Genomic DNA, 24,524 nt, shown 5'->3' on the forward strand with positions numbered 1-24,524 from the left:
GCATGGCCATAAAAATAAATAAATATTAATGTATCGGCTTGCAGGAAATGGAGCGTTTCGTACATTAGGTCCCAAATTTCTAACGATTTTATATTGTGTTTATTGTGAATTAAATTCTCTCTCTCTCTCTCTCTCTCTCTCTCTCTCTCTCTCTCTCAGAACGCATGTAATAATGAGAAGCCAGTGTGTCTCTCAGCATGACCGCGCAATAAATAAAGGTATGTGTATGTGTGTGTCACATGTATAACTAGGGCCAACTTTGTTGCTCCTTGCCAAGTTAAACGCATAAACATTGCACAGATACTGCACAGCTAAGCCTATGGAGTGAATTATATTATGTAAGAACCTTTTGTTTTACAGAGATAAGCCACATGGTGTTATGTGATTGTAACATTTTAAGAAGTGCAGTAACGTGTCATCGCTAAAGTATGCCAGAAGAAACACCTTCTTAGTATAATTAAGCACGTAGTAAATGACTGAAGAAGTAATTAACAACATTTTCCTTTCCATTATACATGTAAGATGATGAAATAATAATGTAACCCCGTAAAAACAGAAGAAGCAAGTGGCCCTGCCTCAGTTTACCTCGCCTCTCCTTACGGTGTTTATGTGACGTCGTGGAACAGAATATTCTGGGCTTGTCACTGCATTACGTAAAGCCACACACAACGGTAACAAGTAAGCAAACAGTGTGTTAACTGTTACTTCTTTCTTTCCTTTCTTTCTCTTTGTTACATATTGTCTTTTATATTTTTATTCTTTTATTTACTGATTTATTTATTTATTTATTTATTTATTTTATGCAAAAGGAGCACGTTCTAAAGGCAACAAAATAGAGTGAAGAAAAAGATCCTCGTATAATGCCTGTTCCAAAAGAAAGGTTAGACCATCCAAAATGGGAGGGTCTTGAACTCCCTCTTAAAAGAATATATATATATATATATATATATATATATATATATATATATATATATATATATATATATATATATATATATATATATATTTTATTTATTTATTTTTTACTATATACCATGCTGTCTTTTTTATTATTGGAATTTGTGTGGTTTTCTAAGCTCAGAAGTCACAAATTAGCTTCAACCAATAAAACTAAGGAAAAGAGTTAAAACTCAAATGAAAGAACCTAACTAAACCGTTAATCATGTGGGACTACTCTTAGCCCTGTGGCATGCTGATCCTGCACGACTAACCAATTGCTGTCTTATTGAGCAGCCCCTGCTGTCGCAGCCTGACATGGGGCAAGATAAAATTAAGCAGTTAGATAAAGTTACATAGAACCTGCCTCCATAAGGACAAGGCAAGGTTCCGCAACAAGGCACTGTTTAGCCAGTGTCTCATAGTCACTCCACAAGATTAGAAATTAAGGAAAGTCCAGATTCATTTAATAAATTCATTTAACCCTTTTTTATTTAATATTCAATTTTATGGTGAAAATAAATTTGCAGCAAATTTAGTTATTTTCTATAAAACAGCCATAAAATAGAAAAATAAGACTAATAGAGAATAATGACCAAAAATACATACTTGCTGAACATATTTATTAAGGTAGACATTTATTTTCAGCAAGAAAGATATATATCTTGAACAAGAATAGTTATTTTCAAGAAAGGGATTATTTTTTTTATTTATTTATTTATTTTTTAGTAATAAAAAAAATTATTTATAGGAAAAATATGCTTGGTGGGAAAGAATTAAGGCACGCTATTTCCATGGCCTCACGTTGGACCTGGGCATCCTGCAACCTGAGTTCAAACTTGTACAGATGGAATAAGACTTTCATACACACATCATCATGTCACAGAAAGTGTGAGCTGACTTCAAAAAGGTATGTGAGATAAATAAATAATAAATAAATAAATAAATTTGTAGTGATATAACCATCATAGCCAACCAAAATGCACTATGGTGCTGTTGCTGACTTGTGGCTGGCTTGGCATGTGTGCCTTGAGTATTGTGCCAGGTTCAGTCCCAGGTGATAAACTCTTTTTTAATTTGTTTATTTATTTGTTGTTGTTATTATTATTATTATTATTATTATTATTATTGTTATTATTATTATTATTATTATGTATTTATTTATTTATTTATTTATTTGTTTGTTTTATTTTTTATTTTTTTAGAAGGGCTCTGCTGGCCTAGGGCAATAAACTAGTGGAAAAAAGACACCAAAGGTGCCAATTAATTTCAGTTAAGTTTTCCAGTGTTTCCAGGATACTATAAAACTTGGCATGACAGCTTTAATACCTTTTTTTTTTTTTTTTTTTATGATACCATAGTAAGAAGAGTATTGTTGCATATATTTGGTTCCATTTTAAATGCTTGAATACAACAGATAAGTAAAGCATGATTTAAGAAAGCTTTTTGTTTTATCTTATTCATATTAAATTATTACCAAGGCCAGTGTGAAATTTAACCTGCTTTGCCTCTTCTGCCATTAAACTCATTGTGAAACTTTTCCATTTTAAAAACTTCTCTAGTAGTAATGCTGTACTGGATATATTGTTCCACAGACAGTACCTCCATGTTGTAGTTTATGTATTAGTGAGATAAAGAGTTACCTCATGAAGACAATATTTGTTATTAGTTATAATTGTGTACCACAGTCGCAATGCAAGAAAAAAGCCCTTGAACTACTGTACATTGTGATAGATCTTTATTTGAAGATCTTAATTGTGATTTCTCAAGATGAATATATTTTTAATGTATGCATCTTTACTAGGTATCAGGTAAAGAGAGGAAAATACAATGAAATAAATGAAGAAAATATCAAATTCTTTACTGAACTCTTGGGTCCACACCGAATTATCGAAGGTGAATCAGAGCTGGAAGGTCACAACACGGACTGGCTGGATACTGTGCGGGGAGCATCTTCTGTTCTTCTTAAACCCAAAACAACTGAAGAAGTGTCTGCAATCTTGTCCTACTGCAACCAGCATAGACTTGCAGTATGCCCTCAAGGCAAATATTTCAATATTGTTGTGTTTAGTTCTTCATGGATAGTTGCCTTGAGAGCCTCACTGATGATCCTCCCAGTTTTTTAGTGTTTTCATTTGCCTATCATCTCCCTAAAGAAATCTGATGGCATAGTATGCCTTGCAGCATAATCATTATTAGAGATCATATAACATTTATAATGAGGATACAAAATTATATTTTAACAAATCTTGAAAAGTGAAGATTATACCCATAAAGTCAAATTTCTCTCCTAAGTTGCTACTTTTATATATATATATATATATATATATATATATATATATATATATATATATATATATATATATATATATATATATATATATATATAAAATTTTGAATTTTTCTCAAAACAGGTGGTAACACTGGACTGGTTGGTGGAAGTGTTCCAGTATTTGATGAAATTATCATCTCAACAAATTTGATGAATAAGGTTGAAAATGTAGACACTTGGTCAGGTGTTGTTACATGTCAATCTGGGTGTGTTCTCGAAGCCTTGGATCAGCATGTGGCTGACTTTGGATTAATGGTCCCCCTGGATCTTGGAGCAAAAGGCAGCTGTCACATCGGTGGCAATGTGTCAACTAATGCAGGTAATCTTTCTTCCTCTATGCTCTTATACTATTTTGTTGTTAATATTTTGATATTGAATTATTGTGATAATGAAGCTAACTAGTAACTCTCTCCACATCAGTAGTAAGTATAGTCCAGATACAAGTCTCTCAACACACTCTGGTTGCACTCATCATAACCTTGGATGTGAATGCTTTCCTATTCAAGCAGTAGTTGCATAAGTGGCTGTGATAGGCTGATGTAAATCTTAGAATGCTTTAGATTGTGGCAGTTAATAAAACTGGTGCAATTATGTGACTTTCAAAGTAAAATTCATGTCAAGACAGGATGGGTTCATTACTGTTTACTATTGATCTCACTACAGGTCTGGTGAAGGAGGTGGGGCAGATCCATGCACAGCCTTAAGCAGGTTTGCTTAAGGCTGTGTGTGCAGATGTGGCTTGACACGAAAGGGTGCAAAAAAAGTTTACGAAAAATCATTTGTATCTCACTATAGAAGAAAATTTTGTTCTGTAATATCATGCCATATTTTTACCTTCCTTACAATCTTACTGTACCTTAACTTTGTACCATATAGTCTGTATGCTTTGCTTCCACTGTACTGAAATTAATGTAACAGATTAGAAAGACAGAGCAATAACAATTTTACTGAGGAATCTCAGATTCTACAAATTAGTGAAGAAATTTGTATACAGAATTCTACTATCCTAAACTTATGATTATAAATATTAACATTCTCAGGAGGCTTACGCTTGCTTCGCTATGGAAGCCTTCATGGATCTGTCCTGGGTGTGGAGGCAGTCTTAGCCTCAGGAGAAGTGATTGATTGCATGACAGCCATGAAAAAAGATAATACTGGCTATGATCTCAAACATTTATTTATTGGTTCTGAAGGAACATTGGGATTAGTAACAAAGGTAAATATCTGTGTAAATGGCGCTTCTCACTCTTTCCTCTCTCTCTCTCTCTCTCTCTCTCTCTCTCTCTCTCTCTCTCTCTCTCTCTCTCTCTCTCTCTCTCTCTCTCTCTCTCTCTCTCTCTCTCTCTCTCTCTCTCTCTCTCTCTCTCTCTACAAGTTTCATTTCCTAGTGACCTGAATGTATAGCTTCATAATATTTTTCTTGCTTGGCACAGTTTGGATGGGAATCATGCTCAACAGAGGCTTTAGTAATGAGGTGCACTGTTGTGTCCTTCCCTCCTTCAGTCCTGCACCACAGCATGTTCATAAACATCCTTCCTTTTCTCATCTATCATTTTATGTAAAATCATAGGCACAATTTTATTCAGTAGTTTATGCAGAACATATGTTTTATTCTATACATAATTGGCTTCATAATTATATGATTTAAATATCAGTTGTTAGTGTAAATGTACATAACTGTAAAATTTTATTTGCTCACTTGCACTTATCATAATTACTTCATGTTTTATTCTTCTGATTTTTTTTTTTATAATTGTGTTATAGTTGTAGATTGACTGCTTAATTCAATGATGTAAGCCAAATTTCCCTATCCTGGAGGCTAAGTGGAAAAATTTAAATATCTTGTGAAAGAAGTAGAATGATTTTAAGGAAGTAACACATTACTAGTCCCTCTGCTGAGCAGAACAGTGCCAAACAGGTGAAGTGGAACCGAATGGAGTATAGCCAAATTATAATGTACATTAAATACAAGCACAAATACTCAGTATGTTGACGGCAACAGCCAGGCAAGTTCTGGCGAGTGGCAATCACTTTTAGCTTATATGATGATATTTGAGCACATTGTTTACTTTACCAAGGTTCACTTCTGTTCTCTTTACCATCAAGTCCTTATATTTATGGTTTACTTCAGATCAGTTTCCAAATACTTACACAGACCTGCATTATGCAATTATTTATCAAGGTTTTTGTGTGTTTGCCAGAAGACTATTCTTGTACATATCCATTTTCTGATTTGAAGTATTTGGCTTGATATTGCATTAATTTGTTTTTAGTGATGTACATATAATTATTATTATTTGAAGTGTGGAACATTCTCACAACATTTTTTTTGTCATATAATCAACATGTCATTCAATGTTTATTTCAGATTGCAATCCATTGTCCACCAAGGCCACAAGCTGTCAATCTTGCCTTACTGGGTCTCAGCACTTATGAGAATGTCCTCAAAACCTATGTTGCAGCAAAAAGCAAGCTTGGAGAAATTTTGAGCTCTTGTGAATTTATTGACAGATCATCTCTTGAATGTGTAGAAGAGAACTTGAAACTAAAGCCACCAATTTCATCACATGAATATTACATGTTAATTGAGACTTCAGGTTAGTATCACAAATATCTGCCCCCAATACATTTCTATAGTTACTAAGAAAAATTATCTTCATGTATTTTAAACAGAACTTACTAACCCAAAATCATCTTCACATAAGTTCAGGTAACTTTTATTTTGCTCATAGATTTTGTTTTTGTAACAGCTTTCTTCATAATGGCTTTTTTTTTTTTTATTAAGTTCCAGATCTTGGAATATCATAAAAAAATGTTTTGTCTCAAAAATATGTAGTGATTTTACAGAGCTGTTACTGAATTAAAAGGAAAATGATTTATTGGCATAAAAAAGTTAATACAAGTAGGTTTTTAATCACATAACTTCATACATATTCATTACCTTTTCAAAACACCAGTACTTCATGTAAAAATACTTTTTGAACTTCATATTAATTTCCATAACTTTTCACAAGTTTTAGGACAAAAAGTTTTTGTACATTTTTCTAAGGTCAGGACCTTTAAAAATTTGCAAAAATTTTCAGTCCCATAAAATTCCACCACCATCATTAGATTGAATAATACAAGAAGAAGTCTATAGGCCCAAAAGTCATCTGACTCAATAAAAGATGCTTAGGCCTATAACTGTTATTTCCAGGCATTTTCAATATGGCTGCTCTGTGATAATAGTTTATTTGATAGATTATTGTTTCTTTATCACAGGACCCAGCCCTCTGATAATACAGTAGGATTTTGAAGACCAAAAAATTATTCTAATTAATTCATTAATTTTATCTTATTTACTTTTTTTTTTTTTCTGAACTCTGGACATTAGAAAAATGTGTAAAACTTTTGGTCTCATAATGTTCCTCTAACATCACCAGATTGGTTCTTGGAAAACATATGAGAAATCTGTATTGCAAAGCTTTCCTTTGAACTTATAAGAGAGAAATTTTAGGACAAAATTTCATGTAAAAGAAAAAAAATTATATATATATATATATATATATATATATATATATATATATATATATATATATATATATATATATATATATATATATATAGACACACACACACACACACACACACACAGTGGAACCTCGGTTTTGAAACTTAGTTAATTCCTGAATGCCATTCAAAATCCGAAATGTGCGAAAACCGAAATGATTTTCCCCATAGGAATCAATGTAAAATAGATTGATCCGTGTGCAGACACCAGTCCACCATGTCTTAGTGGGTAATGACCTACACTTCCACTGCTAAGATGGCCGCTCCACAACATCTCCAGCTTAGAATTCTTTTATCCAGAAAGGATGTATTTGATGAACTTAGTGACACGGAATTTATCAAAAGATATTATTTAGGCCATGCAGGCATTTTCTTTCTCACCGATCAAGTGAGGAAAGCCTTACAGAGTGACAGAGGAGCAACCCATTCACTGCCAAAATGAAGGTGATCATAACACTTGGACATCTTGCTACTGGGAAAATGTAGTTGTGCAGTAATGATGGCGTTGTGGGGTTATAGAGAGAGCCACAAGAGGATCAGGATTACTCCTGAACACCGAATCTTGTTTGTTTACATCGAGGAATTTCTTCAACGGGATCACACTTAACTTATTTAAAAGACTGAATTAGTGTCTTACCCTCTGTGTCTCTCCTCCAAATACATAAAAACAAAGGAAATATTTATAGAAGCTATAAATTAGTAATAAATGGCAGATTATGCTATGTCTTGAAGTATTTGAAATCAAGTAACTTTGTTCGAAAACTGAATTATGGTACAGCAACCGAAGCAATTATGAGTTAAAACATTTGCTCGAAAACTGAGTTGTTCGGAAAGGGAGACATTTGGTAACCAAGGTTTCACTGTGTGTGTGTGTGTGTGTATGTGTGTGTGTATATATATATATATATATATATATATATATATATATATATATATATATATATATATATATATATATATATATATATATATATATATATATATATATATATATATATATATATATATATATATATTTTTTTTTTTTTTTTTTTTTTTTTTTTTTTTTTTTTTTTTTTTTTAGGATTAATGATGCATCAGAAATCTGCTTCGACATTACCATCCACATCCGTTCAATATAACAAAAGATCTGCATCAATATCCACGACCACATTTTCAGATAATAAGAGCTGCTTCCACAGTGAAGAACCACAGGGATTGTGGATTTGGGTTTGTGTATTTACCTAGTTGTATTGTACAGGGCACAAGCTAAAGCTCAATTTGTCCTGTCTCCATAACCATATTTTATCCAGTTTCTCTTTAAACATGTGTACATTGTTTGCCACAATCACCTATTCCTTCAAATAATTCCAGATTTCAATAGTTTGATATGGGAAGCTGCATTTCTTTGTCACTCAAACATCCACTCATTTTTACCTTCTTTCCATGCCCCCTCATCCATCTCTCTCCCTCCTCCATCTGTGGTACTAAGTCATTTCTGTCTATTCTTTCTATATTGTTTACTAATTTGGACATTTTCAGGTCTCCTCTTTCTTTCCTCTCTTGTAGTGTTACTAATCCCATCATTTCAAGTCTTTCTTCACAACTTAAGTCTTTCAATTCTGGTACCATCTTTGTCACTTTCCTCTGTATTCTTTTGAGTTTCCATATCTTTTTTTTCTATGTGGAGCCCAAGCTTTTGCTTCTTATTCTAATTTAGGACATATCATGCTTGTTATAATTTTCCTCATCATTTCTTTATCTAAACAGTTAAATGTCACCTTAATGTTTGTTAACAAGCTGTATGTAGAGCCATCTATTCCGTTTATATGCCTTTCAGGTGATAGTGTGTCCTGAATCATTACTCCCAAATCTTTTTCTTCATCATTTTTTGTTATTATTTCTCCTCCCATTTTGTAATTCCATGAAGGTCTCTTTTTATTTTTCCTATTTCCAACACATGGCATTTTCTGGCACTAAATTCTAGTTTCCATCTTTGGCTCCATGCATCTACATAACTATTTAGATCCTCTGTCATATAGTTTATATATATTTGAAACATACTGGGTGCCAATGCAGATCCTTGCAGTACCCCACTTGTCACTTCGCACCAACTTGATTTTGTGTCTCTGATTACTGTTCTCATTTCCCTTCCTTGTAAATAATCCTCCATCCATCTCAATGTTACTCTTTTTAGTCCTCCTCCATTCTCTAACTTCCACATAAGGCTTTTGTGGGGAACTTTATCAAATGCTTTTTTAAGATCCAAGTATACTGCATCAACCTATCCATCCCTCTCTTGCACTCCATCTATTACTCTTGTATAAAAGCTCAGTAGATCTCCCTTTCCTGAATCCAAATTGCTTTTCTGTAATTATCTTTTCATCTTCTAAATATTGCACCCATCTCTCTTTAATTACAATTTCACAAAGTTTACTTATAGTACTTGTTAGTGACACTGGTCTATAATTTAATAGTTTCATTTTATTTCCCCCTTTGTCTATTGGGACTATGTTAGCTCTTTTCCATTCCCTTGGTACTTTTCCTTCTTTCAACGAGCTGTTGATTATATCCAATATGGGTTCCTTCATTTGTTCTCTGCATTCTTTTAATATCCATCCATTTACTTGATATAGTCCCATAGCTTTCCTAACATCCTGCTCTTCGAGCAGCTTCTTGATTTCTTGTCTCTTTACTTGTATCTGCAGTATTCCCTCATTCTATGATACCACATAAGGTGCCACAAAATTGGTTTCCTTTGTAAACACAGATTGAAAACTCATTAATTAGTTTACTCATTTCCTTAGTAATTTCAAAAATTCTTCCTTCTCTTTTTAACTTGTTTATGTCATTCCTATGTTTCATTTTTCCATTTACATATCTATAGAAGAGTTTGGGCTCTTCCTTGCATTTTCTTACTGTCACTTTCAAAATTTCTTTCTTCTTCTCTTCTTCTTATACCATATTCATTCCTTGCCTTTCTGTATTCTTCCCTAGTATTTCTGTTCAGTTGTCTCATCATTTTCTTCCATGCCCTATCCTTTTTCTTTTTTGCTTCTACACACCTGGTATTATACCATTCATGTTTTCCAGTTTTCACTTTATAACTTTGTACAAACTTTTGCACCCCCTCCTTATACTTGAATGAATAACAAAGACATCAGCCAGTGGTGCATGTAACAGTACATCAGATGAGTTATTAGTTCCTCATTTAGTAAATGTGTATACTTTTGGCATTTAAATATTCATTGCATTTGGCACATGTTCATTTGGTGCACCTCCAGTAACCGTTGTTTTGTAAATCCCAAGGAAATGTTTGTGTTTACTATCTTTTGATAATGCTTTTTTCCCCTAAGTTTTTATTTATTTATTTATTTTTATTTCCAGTTCTAAATATTGTATCACATTGAGCATTTTTGCAAAGCTGGCATATTTTTCTTCTTGCAGTACTTTCACTATTCTTTGAGCCTTTCCTCTTCCAAATTCTTTAGGTATGTTACAGTGTGTTCAGTAGATATTTATGTTTTATCCAGGATCAAATGGAACACATGATGAGGAGAAGTTAAATATCTTCCTAGAAGATGTTCTTGGGTCAGGAATAGTTGATGATGGCACAGTGGCTTCTGAACCCTCCAGAATGCTGCACATATGGGGACTGAGGGAGAGAATTGCAGAGGCCCTTCATCATGAGGGCTACACATACAAGTGAGTAACAGTGATAATGATTGTTGATAATGTCATGCCATATTTTGGAGGATCATGGAAACACCAAGAATTTTTTTTTCTGAAGGGAGAATGACTTGGCTCTGAAAGGAACAAACCTTGGCAGAATGCTGAAGGTGAACTGACTTGTTACCAGTTATGCCATAAGTGATCACTAAGACCAGAGTGGATTTTGGTTAGCCCTGACTATTCCTGTTTCTATTTTTCTGTATTACTTCAGTGTGAATTATTAAAAAAGGAAAAAAAAGTGAATGTAGTGAGTCTCTTGTCCAACCACACATATAATCTGTGAACTCGGGAGAGAAAATTTTAGAACTTTGATGTGTTCTGTACTTATCTCTAATATTTTTTTTTTATTTTTTTTATTTATTTATTTATTTTTTTTAAGGTATGACATCTCCACCCCATTGTCTCACTTCTATAAAATGGTTGAAGATATGAGGAAGCACTTGGGATCTAAGATAATTCGCTGCTGTGGCTATGGACACATTGGGGATGGAAATCTCCACCTCAACATCACAACAGATGAGTTTGATAAGGTTTGTATATTATCATCATCATTCTGCTTATAATATTATTTCCATGCTGAACATGATATGAGCTGCTTAAGAATGGTAGACGATGGGAATATATATGCATTTTTTTTCATTTTCCATTATTTTCATATCCTTTCTGAGAACATTCCATGTGTTGTATTACATACTAGCACTGTACCATCTCTTTTAATATACATAGCATACCTAACATAATTTTTCTCTTTATATCATTTCATACAACCAGAATTGAGCAATGTATAATTGTTGTAGAAAGTGTGTTAACATGACATATTCTTTCATATATAAAGAGTTTTCCCTATCTCATGTCTTCTGACCTGTAAATAATCTTTAAAAATATAAAGGGTATTCCCTCTGTTTCATGTCGCCTGATCTGTTAATAATCACTTTACAAAATGTAACCACTGATGGATTCTAAGGATATAAGAAAATTTATGATTAAGGAAAAAAAACAGTGGAATGCAATTTGGTATGACTACCTGTCCTCATAATTTCAGTACTGCACTCATTCCAAATATCTTTGATTCCTATTTAACATTCAAGTAACAAAATCTATCAACATATTCTCTGGATTTATTTTGATACATCAGTTTAGCCTTTTGAATGTTCATGGTTCTCCTCAGAAAAAGTACAGTAGTTCAAGTCCTTCAGTGCCTGTAGTTTTGTATTTGCCCATCCAGGGTTACTCAGATTAAACAACATGTCATACTGTCATTTTCTAATGGTTAAATGTTGTTATCATTTTACAGAATAGCACATATGACTGTGCTAACTGTAGTTTGTATATATATATATATATATATATATATATATATATATATATATATATATATATATATATATATATATATATATATATATATATAGTTACCTGCCAAAATGATAATTACTCCCAGTGAGATCTAAAGCACTGGATCAGAGGGTGCTGTGAACTTATCATTAAACCCAGCTGTGACCTCACACAGCCTACCCTCTAAAGACAACTCTCTTCCTCCACACAAAACTACAAGCACCTAATAACACACACACACACCCTTCACTCAAAATTTCAAAATTATCATGGCGACTCCTACCTCGTAGTCCCCATCTGGGGAGGGGACCACAGATGTCCCCAAGTCTGACTGCCCTTCTGACAACAACCCTAAGTGTCTTGACACCGCCCTCAACTTTTTCTTCATTAACTTCTGCAACATTCACAGTCTAAGATCTAATTTTCAATCTGTAGAACACCACCTCTCCTCTTCTAAACCTCATCTTCTTTTCCTCACTGAAACTCAGGTGTTTAAGGCAACTGACAGTAGTCCCTTTTCTGTTCCCTCCTACTTTCTCTATCCTCAATTTTGATCCAAAGCTGGATGTTGTGTTTATGTGTGCAACGATTTAATCTGCTTTTGTGCCCACACTCTTGAATCTTCTGAGTTTTCCACCATCTGGCTACAACTACAGAGTCACCCTCAAACTAAATTTATCTGTACTGTATACCTCTCACTTAACTCCTCTGACTATAAGAAATTCTTTGACTACTTAACTTCTAAAGTGGAACACATTCTGACTCTCTTCCCTTTTGCAGAGATCTCCATTCTTGGAGACTTCAGTGTTTACCACCAGCTTTGGCTTTCCTCTCCCTTCACTAACCATCCTGGTGAACTAGTCTTCAACTTCGTTATCCTCCAAAACCTAGAGCAATGGGGAGTTTTCAGAACTAGTGGTTATGACCAGGTGGCAGCACAGACACAAACTCTTCTCTCACATACAAGCAATATCAGATATACCTACAGTGTTATTCTATTTACATGAGGATGCAATGGGGTTATATAATATATTTTTCTATGTAATCCCTTCTAAGTAGTAACACAAGTAAAATCAAACTCTTTTCATGAACAAATGTATATAAGTTGATTTTCAAGTGAATCGGCATTTAGATTTATTTGGTCATCTTAAGATTTCCAAATGAATACACTCTTGATTGGAAACATCTTAATCTAGACGACAATAAATATAATGGCAACATGTCTGTGGCAGTCAAAAATCCAAATTACATAGATCTCCTTCCTAGTTTATGGAAACGGCAATTTTAACAAAAAAAATTGGCAACTCGAGTGTCCTGGCGATAGTAATGCTGTATCTCTAACCAAAACAAACACCTGACTTGGCCGCACTGGTTGAACTGAAGAAACACGTTGTTGGACAAGAAGTTAAATGTCGCTGCGATGCCCATCTCCACTACGCCTTAAGCAATGGATTACAGTAGCTGGACACTACAGCAGCAGGATTGCCTGAGAGATGTTTGTTTTGGTTCTCGATTATTTTGCCTTGTTGCTTGCTTTGTGAGAGGGATGCTAAAATCCCCACAAAAAAAACTAGAGCCATATATCACGATGTTACTGAGTAGGTTGTGTCATACTATATAGTACAGTGTGATTTTTTTTTTTTTTTTCATTGTCTAAATCAATAGTTTTTATACTTGTAATATGCTTTATTTAAGATAATGCTTGCAGTTTACTCAATAATCACACAAAAAAAAAATTAATTTGACCACATTCTCTCAATATTATCCGTACCAGATATTGAAAAGTCGATACATCATTTCAATAGTATCATGATGATCAATGTTCTATGCATCTTTATGCACCCGGGATTTACTACAACAATATTTTAGCCCTCTTTCCTACAGTTAGATGAGCAGCAACGACATCTAGCGGTTTAGTTCTGAAAACTCCCCATTGGTGCAACACCCTACTCATATTCCTGACCATCTTGGAGATATGCCCAACATTCTTGACCTTTTCCTAATCTCTAATCCTTCTGCTTATGCTGTCACCCTCTCTTCTCCGTTGGGCTCCTCCGATCACAATCTCATATCTGTATCTTGTCCTATCGCTCCAATCCCTCCTCAGGCGAAGGTGCCTCTGGCATTTTGCCTCTGCTAGTTGGGGGGCCTGAGGAGGTATTTTGCTGATTTTCCTTGGAATGACTATTGCTTCCATGTCAGAGACCCGTCTTTGTGTGCTGAGCACATAACAGAGGTGATAGTGTCTGGCATGGAGGCGTACATTCCTCACTCTTTTTCTGGACCTAAACCTTCCAAACCTTGGTTTAACACAGCTTGTTCTTGTGCTATACATGATAGAGAGCTGGCCCACAAAAGGTACTTGAGCCTTCCATCACCAGAATCTCATGCACTTTATATTTCTGCCCAGAAGCATGCCAAGTCTGTTCTCCAACTAGCCAAAAACTCTTTCATTAACAAAAAGCGTTAAAATCTTTCAAGATCTAACTCCCCTCATGACTTCTGGCATCTAGCCAAAAATATCTCCAATAACTTTGCTTCTTCTTCTTTCCCTCCTATATTTCAACCAGATGGCACCACTGCTATCTTATCTATTTCTAAAGCTGAACTCCTCGCTCAAAGCTTTGCTAAAAACCCTACCTTGGATGATTCTGGGCTTGTTCCTCTCCTCAATCCTCTGACTACTTTATGCTACCTATTAAAATTCTTCACAATGATGTTTTCCATGCCCTCACTGGCCTAAACCCTCGGAAGGCTTATGGACCTGATGGGGTCCCTCCTATTGTTCTCCGAAACTGTGCCTCCGTGCTTGCACCTTGCCTAGTCAAACTCTTTCACCTCTGTCTGTCAACATCAACCTTTCCTTCTTGCTGGATGTTTGCCTACATTCAGCCTGTTCCTAAAAAGGGTGACCATTCTAATCCCTCAAACTACCTTCCTGTTGATTTAATTCCTGGCCATCTAAAGTTTTTGAATCTATCCTCAACAGGAAGATTCTTAAACATCTATCACTTCACAACCTTCTATCTGATCCTCAGTATGGGTTTCGTCAAGGCCCCTTTACTGGTGATCCGTTTTTCCTCACTGAGTCTTAGTCATCCTCTTTTAGAGATTTTGGTGAAACTTTTGCTGTTGCCTTGGATATATCAAAAGCTTTTGATAGAGTCTGGCACAAAGCTTTGATTTCCAAACTACCCTCCTACGGCTTCTATCCTTCTCTCTGTAACTTCATCTCAAGTTTCGTTTCTGACCGTTCTGTTGCTGCTGTAGTAGATGGTCACTGTTCTTCTCCTAAATCTATTAACAGTGGTGTTCTGTCCTGTCATCCACTCTCTTCTTACTATTCATCAATGACTTTCTAAACCAAATTTCATGTCCTATCCACTCCTACGCTGATGATACCACCCTGCACTTTTCCACATCTTTTCATAGACGTCCAACCCTTCAGGAAGTAAACATTTCACGCAGGGAAGCCACAGAATGTCTGACTTCTGATCTTTCTAAAATTTCTGATTGGGGCAGAGTAAACCTGGTATTGTTCAGTGCCTCAAAAACTCAATTCCTCCATCTATCAACTCGACACAACCTTCCAGACAACTATCCCCTCTTCTTCAATAACACTCAACTGTTCCCCTCTTCTACACTAAACATCTCCAGTCTGAACTGGAAACTTCACATCTCATCTCTAGCTAAAACAGCTTCTATGAAGTTAGGTGTTCTGAGACGTCTCTGCCAGTTTTTCTCACCCCCCAGCTGCTAACTCTATACAAGGTCCTTATCCGTCCATATATGGAGTATGCTTCACATGTCTGGCGGGGTTCCACTCATACCACTGTTCTAAACAGGGTAGAATCAAAAGCTTTTTGTGTCATCAATTCCTCTCCTCTAACTGACTGTCTTCAGCCTCTCTCTCACATTGCCACAATGTTGCATCTCTAGCTGTCTTCTACCACTATTTTTATGTTAACTGCTCTTCTGATCTTGCTAACTGCATGCCTCCCCTCCTCCTGCGGCATTGCTGCACAAGACTTTCTTCTTTCTCTCACCCCTATTCTGTCCACCTCTCTGATACAAGAGTTAACCAGTATTCTCAATCATTCATCCCTTTCTCTGGTAAACTCTGGAACTCCTTGCCTGCTTCTGTATTTCCACCTTCCTATGACTTGAATTCCTTCAAGAGGGAGGTTTCAAGACACTTATCCTTCAATTTTTGACTACTGCTTTGGAGCCTTTTTCTGTGACTGGCATCTTAGTGGTCTTTTTTTTTTTATTGGATTTTTGTTGCCTTTGGTTAGTGTCCCTCCTGCATAAAAAAAAAAGATATATATATATATATATATATATATATATATATATATATATATATATATATATATATATATATATATATATATATATATATTAGATTAAGATTCATTAGATTTAAATACATCACCAATTGGGATAATTTATAATGTTTTAACTGGACCCTTATTAAGCCACAAATTTCACTCCTTAAGTAAGTTTTTGGGATTAATTTAGGTCATATAATCATACATAGTGATATCAGATGAAGTAGTGTGGATAATTTATCTGCAAGCAAGTATTGATAAGTGGTATCAGAGGAAGGAGAGGAGGTTACTGGGCAGTGCCACCTCTCTCCTCACCACCATCACCACCCTCCTTCCTCTTTCTCTCTCTCTCTCTCTCTCTCTCTCTCTCTCTCTCTCTCTCTCTCTCTCTCTCTCTCTCTCTCTCTCTCTCTCTCTCTCTCTCTCTCTCTCTCTCTCTCTCTCTCTCTCTCTCTCTCTCTCTCTCTCTCTCTCTCTCTCTCTCTCATGATGCCTCCCTTGTTTTTGTCGTCTTTTTTTCTATTACATTCCTTTCCTTCCTAACAAATCCAGAAAAGTAACCAAGAAGATTGTGTATGACCTTATCTTTCAATCTGTTATCTTTCATTTCTATTAAGATTTGCCACAGCTTCCCCAGTTCCATGACATTTGTTTAGAAAGCTGGTGATAACTCTTGATCTTCTTTCATTCACTTTCATTGATTCACACAAGGTTAGACAGGCAGTCAAACTGCTCAAGACAGCAAGAGGCAGCTTTACAACATAACATTGTTAAGCCATGACCAAAGACAGACTGAGATATGAGGGAGTGGTGAGTCAGACACCCATGGTGGGCTTAGGGCATGGCAGTATAACATGAATAATAATGATCATTTTTCAAAGTTAACACAATAGAGATCCATAGTGGCATTAGATGCATATTTGTTAGATTGAAATAAATTAGACGTGAGGTCTTATTGTAATTAACATTTATTTGGCACTTTACAGGAGGTGTTGAATCGTATTGAGCCAGCAGTGTATGAATGGACATCAAAAGTAAATGGAAGCATAAGTGCTGAGCATGGTCTGGGGTTTAAAAAGAGGAATTACATTCATTACTCAAAATCATCTGGTGCAGTAACTCTTATGAAACAAATGAAGAAACTGTTGGATCCCAATGGCATTCTAAATCCTTATAAGGTTCTTCCTGATGAATAAGTTATTCTAACAAGGAGCTGATATATATATATATATATATATATATATATATATATATATATATATATATATATATATATATATATATATATATATATATATATATATTAAGTCAAGGAGCATATATATAAGTGAAAGGTAAGTAGAAAGGATAAGTGGATAATTTTGTATTCCTTCCCTTATCTTATCTTTTCTACACAGTGCTTTACAAACAATGGTTTGTTTACTTTAGATGGCTGGAAGTGCTTGCTAGTTAATATCAGATGATGGATGAAGGAGGTGCTTTGTATTTGTCAGGTACCAAATTAGGGAGATTAATGTACTGAAGTAACAGCAACCATTTCTTGCAGAAGCAACTCATTACCAATTCTAGAATGTGTTTTAAGATGATATGTCTGTTGTAGTATTTAATGTACGGCATATTCACCAAAATCCTAATTTACCTCAATAAGCATATGTGACAAGAAGCATATAAATAGGTATTCCTAAGGTTACTGAAGTCTTCAGTATGATATATATAATGATGTCTTAATCCAGTCTGTGATATGCTCACAAACAACTTATTTTTCTGATATGTGAGGGAGTGTTTGTGAGTGTAACTGAATGTGTGAATGTAGATGCCTGTTTTTGATTACTCCCCTCGTAAGCCATGTCCACACTATCAGGCAGTGCATGACAGGCAAGCACTGTCACTATATCCCATTCCAGTACACAAGCTGGGAAAGATGAGTGGCAGGCATGGAGGTGAGATCAGAAGCGAGGAAATGACAGGCAAATATGAATGAGCAGCTGCCTGTGAAGGGTTTGCACCTTTACCTTATCTGGTAACACTACTTTGGAAGCCAGAGAAAACCCACTCAGCAACCAGTGCCCGTCAGTCTGATAGTGTGGACAGGGCTCAGGAGAATGTTTACCTGGTGCTTCCATAGATTTAACTTAATGGTAGATGAGAACAAAAATTTTCTTTTGTTAAAAAGTAAGTGGTAGTCCTGACTTGTAGTTTTGATGGAGTTGGGAATAATGACAGATTAATATAAATTAACATATGATGTAATAGAAGATTGAGTTTTCAGTTCCATTGTTCTATTTTTAGGCAAGTATGGAAACATGGAAGAACAAATGCAATACAAAGTTATGCAAGGTTAGGAAGGTATATTTCAAGTTGGTCTCACAGATTATCGGTCACTTGTATTATGTCCTTTTAACATATTGTCTCCTACTTCATATCTATTAATGTCATTAACTACTTAATTAGTAATTAGTTGCACACCAGTTTTTGTGGGCCAGCGACAGATGCCCACATCACCTCTCTAGATGACAAAATTTACACACACACACACACGCGCACGCACGCGCACACACAAATATTTATCTTTATATACATTAATTTTAGCAGGGTTGTTATGATGTAAATGAAGTTATTTAAATCACCTGATTTTAGTATGTTTTATTCACAGTAAAAATAACAATTTAAGTAAGTCTCTCTCTCTCTCTCTCTCTCTCTCTCTCTCTCTCTCTCTCTCTCTCTCTCTCTCTCTCTCTCTCTCTCTCTCTCTCTCTCTCTCTCTCTCTCTCTCTGTTAATAAGCTCACAAGTTTCATTTCCCAGTGACCTGAATGTATAGCTTGATAATGGGGAGGTAATTTTTTTTTTCTTTTTTTTTTTTATAGGGACATGATATATCATGCCCATGAAGTTGGTTGCATTCTTTTCCTGTATAATGGTTTAGCTACCAGATAATGCCTTCTGAAATTTCTCTTCATAAAGGAGCTCAAGATTGTTCCTTGTAATATGTCTTTTTCTTCCTTTTTTTTTTCCCCCTTCTAGATTTGATGCTCATTTTTCATCCCTATCACTTCATTTTCCTGTTCTTGAACAATATTATCGTTTTCCTTCAATTTTGTTTTTAGATCAGTGTATAGTGTTTTCAATTCTTTGTTTTCCTCTTCCAGGTCGTTTTTTTTTTTTTTTTTTTTTTTTTTCCACTCTTTCAATGAGGTCACTGATCATCCCCCTCCATTAAAACCACTTTCCTTCCTTGCATTTTTTCATGTAGTTCATTATCTTCCTCAAATCCTGGAAATGGTGACCCCGTTGGCAACATTCTGCTCCCACCTATGGCGTCCATCTTGCTGGAGCTTTTACTCATTTTATTACGTTATTATTTAAATTTTCCCTTATTTGTATTTATTTATTTATTTATTTATTTATTTTTTTTTTTTATGGAGATAAGACAACTCTACTTGAGCACAGCTCCTACCTGTGAACACATTCTAGGCTCCTAGTGGTGGCCATGGTCAAACAAAATCTTTCTCTGCTGGAGCTTGGATCGCTGCTTGTTTACTCGACGACGACTCGTGTGTGTGTGTGTGTGTGTGTAATTCTATTCCATATTATTTTTAGAGGTAGCCTTTAATTCATGAAGTAAAAAAATATCACAAACTAATTGATTAAGATCAAAAGTATTATATAGTATGTACCTGTGAAACTATGATAGTCAATGAACAAGTACATACTGCTATACAGCCACCATAGTATATACCCACCAAGAGCATCTAGCTCTGCCTTGCTGCACAACTACCAACCTTAGCTCACTATAACTCAAAACTTTTCTTAAGCAGACAGTCTGTTACACATATCAGTTAGCCTAGTAGTACATTTAATTTAATGTTTAATGTTATGTGTCCAGTCTCACTAAGATCACATTTAATGCATGAAAATTCCTGAATATTGACCACATCTTTATTTATTGTATCATTCATAGGAAACTTATTATTGATCATAGGAAGCTCGTTAAGGTCTTGTTTTGAAGCTTGAGAGTTGTACAATGTTATGATATGCTAATATCTTAAAAGATGATGAACAAAAAAAGACAAAAGTTTGTTAAAAGTGTGATGCTTGAAGATACCTAGTATAACACTTCAACTCACTATGACTCAAAACTTTGCAAAAGGACGAAACTCTGTGTTGTGTGGATCATTTCATGAATAATTCAATTCATTGCCTAATGAAATATCTCTGATCTCACTCAGACAAAAATTAGTGGTTTAATATTTCAGAAAACTGAGCTCACCTTTTTCAGATTTTTATCCTGTGATTTGCACATGTACTGAAAAGAAAAAAAAAATCACATGCTCATTCATGTAAGCATTTTTAGCCCATATGACTTTACAGATTTTAGTACAGAACATGAGTTGCTATGAAGCATTGTCACACACACAGTGCAAATCTAGATTTGACATGCTCTGCTGCATACTACACTGTATATATGAAAGGTACAACACACACACACACACACACACACACGTACACACACACACATACACGTACACACACACACACACACACACACACACACACACACACATTGATTCTTTCACCACATTTCCAATCATCTCGTTGGTCATTTCTTCATCCCGGAGGTTGTATCTTGATTTGTTTCTTTCACTTGAATAGAACCGTACGCGTAGCTAGAGCTTCAGTCTTTTGAGAGTCATTTCACATCAGTAAGTCTTGAGTCAGTCTTCAGAGAGTCTTCAGAGAGAGTCAGACTAGATTAGTTCACAATCAGTCCAGTTCATATCAGTTCAGAGAGAGAGAGAGACAGCACATCAGTATCGTCATGTCTGCAAGTAATTGTGTCTTGGTATCACGCGTGTACATTGTCCATTATTAAATCAAGAACTCTTATAAATCGTGTCTTTTACTTGCACAAATCAACAATATCAAACCACTACCCATGACCTCCATGTTACCAACAATATCAAGCTACTACCCAGTCCTTCAGAGCAGCCACCACCACACCAAGCTTCCTCATCTGATCCAGTAGTGGCAAGCATCATCAACAGAGGCAATCATCACCTCAACAGAGCTGTAAGAGGCACATCATCAAAACAGTGTGGTCAAGATCATCTAGAATAGTGGTGCAATGAAGTCCAAGATATGATACAATGCTTTGGTAAATTGCTTCATTAGGCCTAGTTTTATATGCAGTGGTGGCAAAATGATTTTCTCCTTAACTAGTGGTTCATGAATTACATTATGACATCCAGGCGTCATAGTTTCCCAAGGTGGCTATTCTGAGCGTATGACTGGGCCCTTCTGTCCCACTTGCAAAGGAAGCACATAAATTTGGTGTATCCAGTTTGTATCCCATTAATTAGGGGTACTAGTTTCAAGTCCTCACAAATTAGCCACTCATGCAATCTAGAATAAAACCAAGGTTCTCATATGTCTCTTAAAATGACTAAGTAACCAACTGGAAGTGAAGGCATGGTGTTCCTTATGGGCAACAGAACCTCTTTTATGGTGTAAAGGGATGCATCTATGAATGGCCTCCACCCGTTTGGTACAAAGGTCAGTCACAAAATTATGTAGCAAATTATGGTTATTACAAGAAACTGGAGGATCGCAGAAAGAAACGGATGTTGTATTCATGATATACGCAAAAAATACTTCTAGAAATTTTTTTTTTTTTTTTTTTTTTTTTTTTGTGTGTGTGTGTGTGTGTGTGTGTGTGTAATTACTGTGCGTCTAATGCAGCCATAATGCAGACGCCTAGACCTGTAAGCCTAGGCCTATAGCTGTGGAGTTAAGCAGTTGTAAATGTACCCTAAGCACAAATTAATATTGTTACTAATATTACTACTAATAGTTTCTCACTATGCACCATCCATCAGATACTGACATCAGAGGGGTCCTAAAGGGGTGATAAGGGCTCCTCTTCCTTCTATCCGTGACCGTATCTGGTGAAGTGTGTGTAGTGGTTCATCAAAAACCCGCGTTCAGGACCCGTATCTGGTGAAGTGTGTGTAGTGGTTCATCAAAAGCCCGCGTTCAGGACCTAACTGTAAATGAGAAAACACTTACCCTCCACCATGCCTCAGGCACTGCCATGCGAGGGATCTCTTTAGGGGAAAAGAATGTGCCTTCCATGGCAGTGTCTGGTGAGTTGTCTAATTTTTTTTTCCCAATGACCTCTTGTTCAGTGTGATGGGCTGGAGGGTTGCACCGCTACTGTCCCCATACACTCCTGCAGGCCTGGGATGGCTCCTTAAGGGGAGAAAGGATTTGTCCCTGCCTAGGAAAACTTACTTCAACATCGCTTCGTAACTTCAACCTGCTTCGTAATGGCGACACCCTCTTCGTTATCATGAAAACCGCTTCGTTACCGTGAAATCCGCTGCGTTATCGTGAAACGCTTCGTTATCGTGAAATGCACTTCGTTGCCGTGAAACTCGTTTCGTTTTGGTGATTCCCGCTTCGTTACCTTTAAATCCGCTTCGTTATGGCGATACTGGCATCGTTATTGTTTATTTATTTATTTATTTATTTATCTATTCACTTTGTATTCTTTATATATTATTTTTTCATTAATTTATCTTTTATTCATTTATTTTGCCAGACGGGAAGCCTGACCCTGCAGCTTACATAGACTCACATTTCATTGGCATACCTATACCTCTGTTAGCCTCTTTTTTTTTTTTTATGTAAGAGGGCCACTGATCAAGGGCAACAAAAACTGAAGAAAAAAGGCCCACTTAGTGCCAGTTCCCAAAGAAATGTCACAAAAATAAATCAAATAACGGAGGATAAGTGTCTTGAAACTTCCCTCTTGAAAGAGTTTGAAACCGACGAACACGTCAAGGCTGGTATCTGAACGCACTGAGCCGCCTAAATGTTCTCTCACGTACCGTCCCCTGGGTTTTGCGCTACAGATATTGGACAGAGGAAGGGACACACACAAGGCTCGAGGTACTGTCGAGTAGATCAGTCGGATACTTTATTGTTACTTTGTGTTTATGTTTTTGTTTGGGCTAGTTTTTTTTTTTTTTTTCGTGATATGGTTGTCATATCGATTGATGTGCGGCTGAGTGTGATTATGCAATTCAATGCAGTCTTGTGTCGTATGGTATGGTATGGAATGCTGTGAGGCTCTTATGACGCAAGTGATATGTCGTATGGCCGGGAGTGATATGAATCGGTGAGTGACTGGGTGTGGTACGGAGTGATGTGTGGCTGGTGCGATACATGGCATGATTTGGTTTTGTGTCCATGGTGTTGCGTGGTGTGGACGTGTGGTTGTGTGTTATGTGCGGCGTGGTGAGGAAAGCGAGATGTGGGTTGTGATGTGGCTAGGTAATAATAATAATAATAATAATAGTAATAATAATAATAATAATAATAATAATAATAGTAATAATAATAATAATAATAATAATAATAATAATAATAATAATAATAATATCCGATTTATTAATCTTGCAGCCTTATTATTGAAAATCCACATGTTACATATTAACTTAGTAAAATACATATCTTAAATATACATTAACCTAAGGAAGTATCTCACAATTCAGTACTATAATTATGGCTGCCAGATAGCGTCGACCAACCTGGTAGACCAGGCCTGAGATGATCAGGATGCCTTACCATTTGTATTTTTCTTTTCAGAGTTTGTTTCTCCTACCTAGGCTGCGGGTTACAACTCCCGACTTACGCCAGGTACCTAATCACTGCTAGGTGAACAAGAACTACCCTTCAAAGAAGTCCGCCCAAAGACTTCTGAGCTGGCCTGGAAATCGAACCCGGGCTCTCCTGATTGTGTACGGCTTTGTGTGATATGGGTTATTCTATGGCTAGTTATGTTGCTTGGTGTGATTTAACTGTACGGTGTAAGGGGGTTTGACATCAGTTGTGGGGCTGGTTGTAACATAATATGTTATGGTGCGGCTTTGTGGGGTGGCCAAATTCTTTGCGGTAATTAGTGTTGTGTTTATCATGTAAGACCAGTTTTACAAGTGTAAGATTAGATGAAACCAAATAAGATATTCTTGGTGAACTAGCATGACCGGCAAAATAAGTTGAAAACTCCTCGTTCAGTATATATGTAATTACACAAGAATTGATATCCCTTCAAACCTTACCGAAGTGAATAATGAACCCTAACAAATGTTTGAGTTTGACTCACCTGCCGCATATGTAGGTCGTGTCCTGCTTCTTGATCTCGTGTTCTATGAGTGAGAGGACTTCAGCGAACTAAGTAGACAATCTGATATGCTGTCAAGATTTTTATTCATACATTTCCAGCTTTTGAACGAGATATGACATTCATCAAACTCTGGTCTTTTCATA

General features: G+C 35.8%; 1 protein-coding gene across 2 annotated transcripts; it reads left to right on the forward strand.

Moving 5' to 3' along the window:
• Positions 1 to 159: 159 nt before the first annotated feature.
• Positions 160 to 24,524, forward strand: LOC135109111 (D-2-hydroxyglutarate dehydrogenase, mitochondrial-like). 2 transcript variants are annotated; one of them, XM_064020178.1, is made up of 10 exons: positions 160 to 218; positions 557 to 678; positions 1,688 to 1,846; positions 2,741 to 2,979; positions 3,351 to 3,587; positions 4,309 to 4,484; positions 5,637 to 5,865; positions 10,330 to 10,501; positions 10,908 to 11,058; positions 23,844 to 24,524. In XM_064020178.1, exons 3-10 carry the CDS (start codon positions 1,695 to 1,697, stop codon positions 23,910 to 23,912), a joined length of 1,425 nt encoding a protein of 474 aa, XP_063876248.1. In that variant the 5' UTR covers positions 160 to 218; positions 557 to 678; positions 1,688 to 1,694; the 3' UTR covers positions 23,913 to 24,524. The 2 variants fall into 2 exon arrangements, with proteins under 2 accessions (XP_063876248.1, XP_063876247.1); XM_064020177.1 differs by lacking the exon at positions 23,844 to 24,524 and adding an exon at positions 17,181 to 19,372.

Source organism: Scylla paramamosain, chromosome 18 (genome assembly GCF_035594125.1).
Source record: "Scylla paramamosain isolate STU-SP2022 chromosome 18, ASM3559412v1, whole genome shotgun sequence".
In the NCBI taxonomy this organism is placed as follows: domain Eukaryota; kingdom Metazoa; phylum Arthropoda; class Malacostraca; order Decapoda; family Portunidae; genus Scylla; species Scylla paramamosain.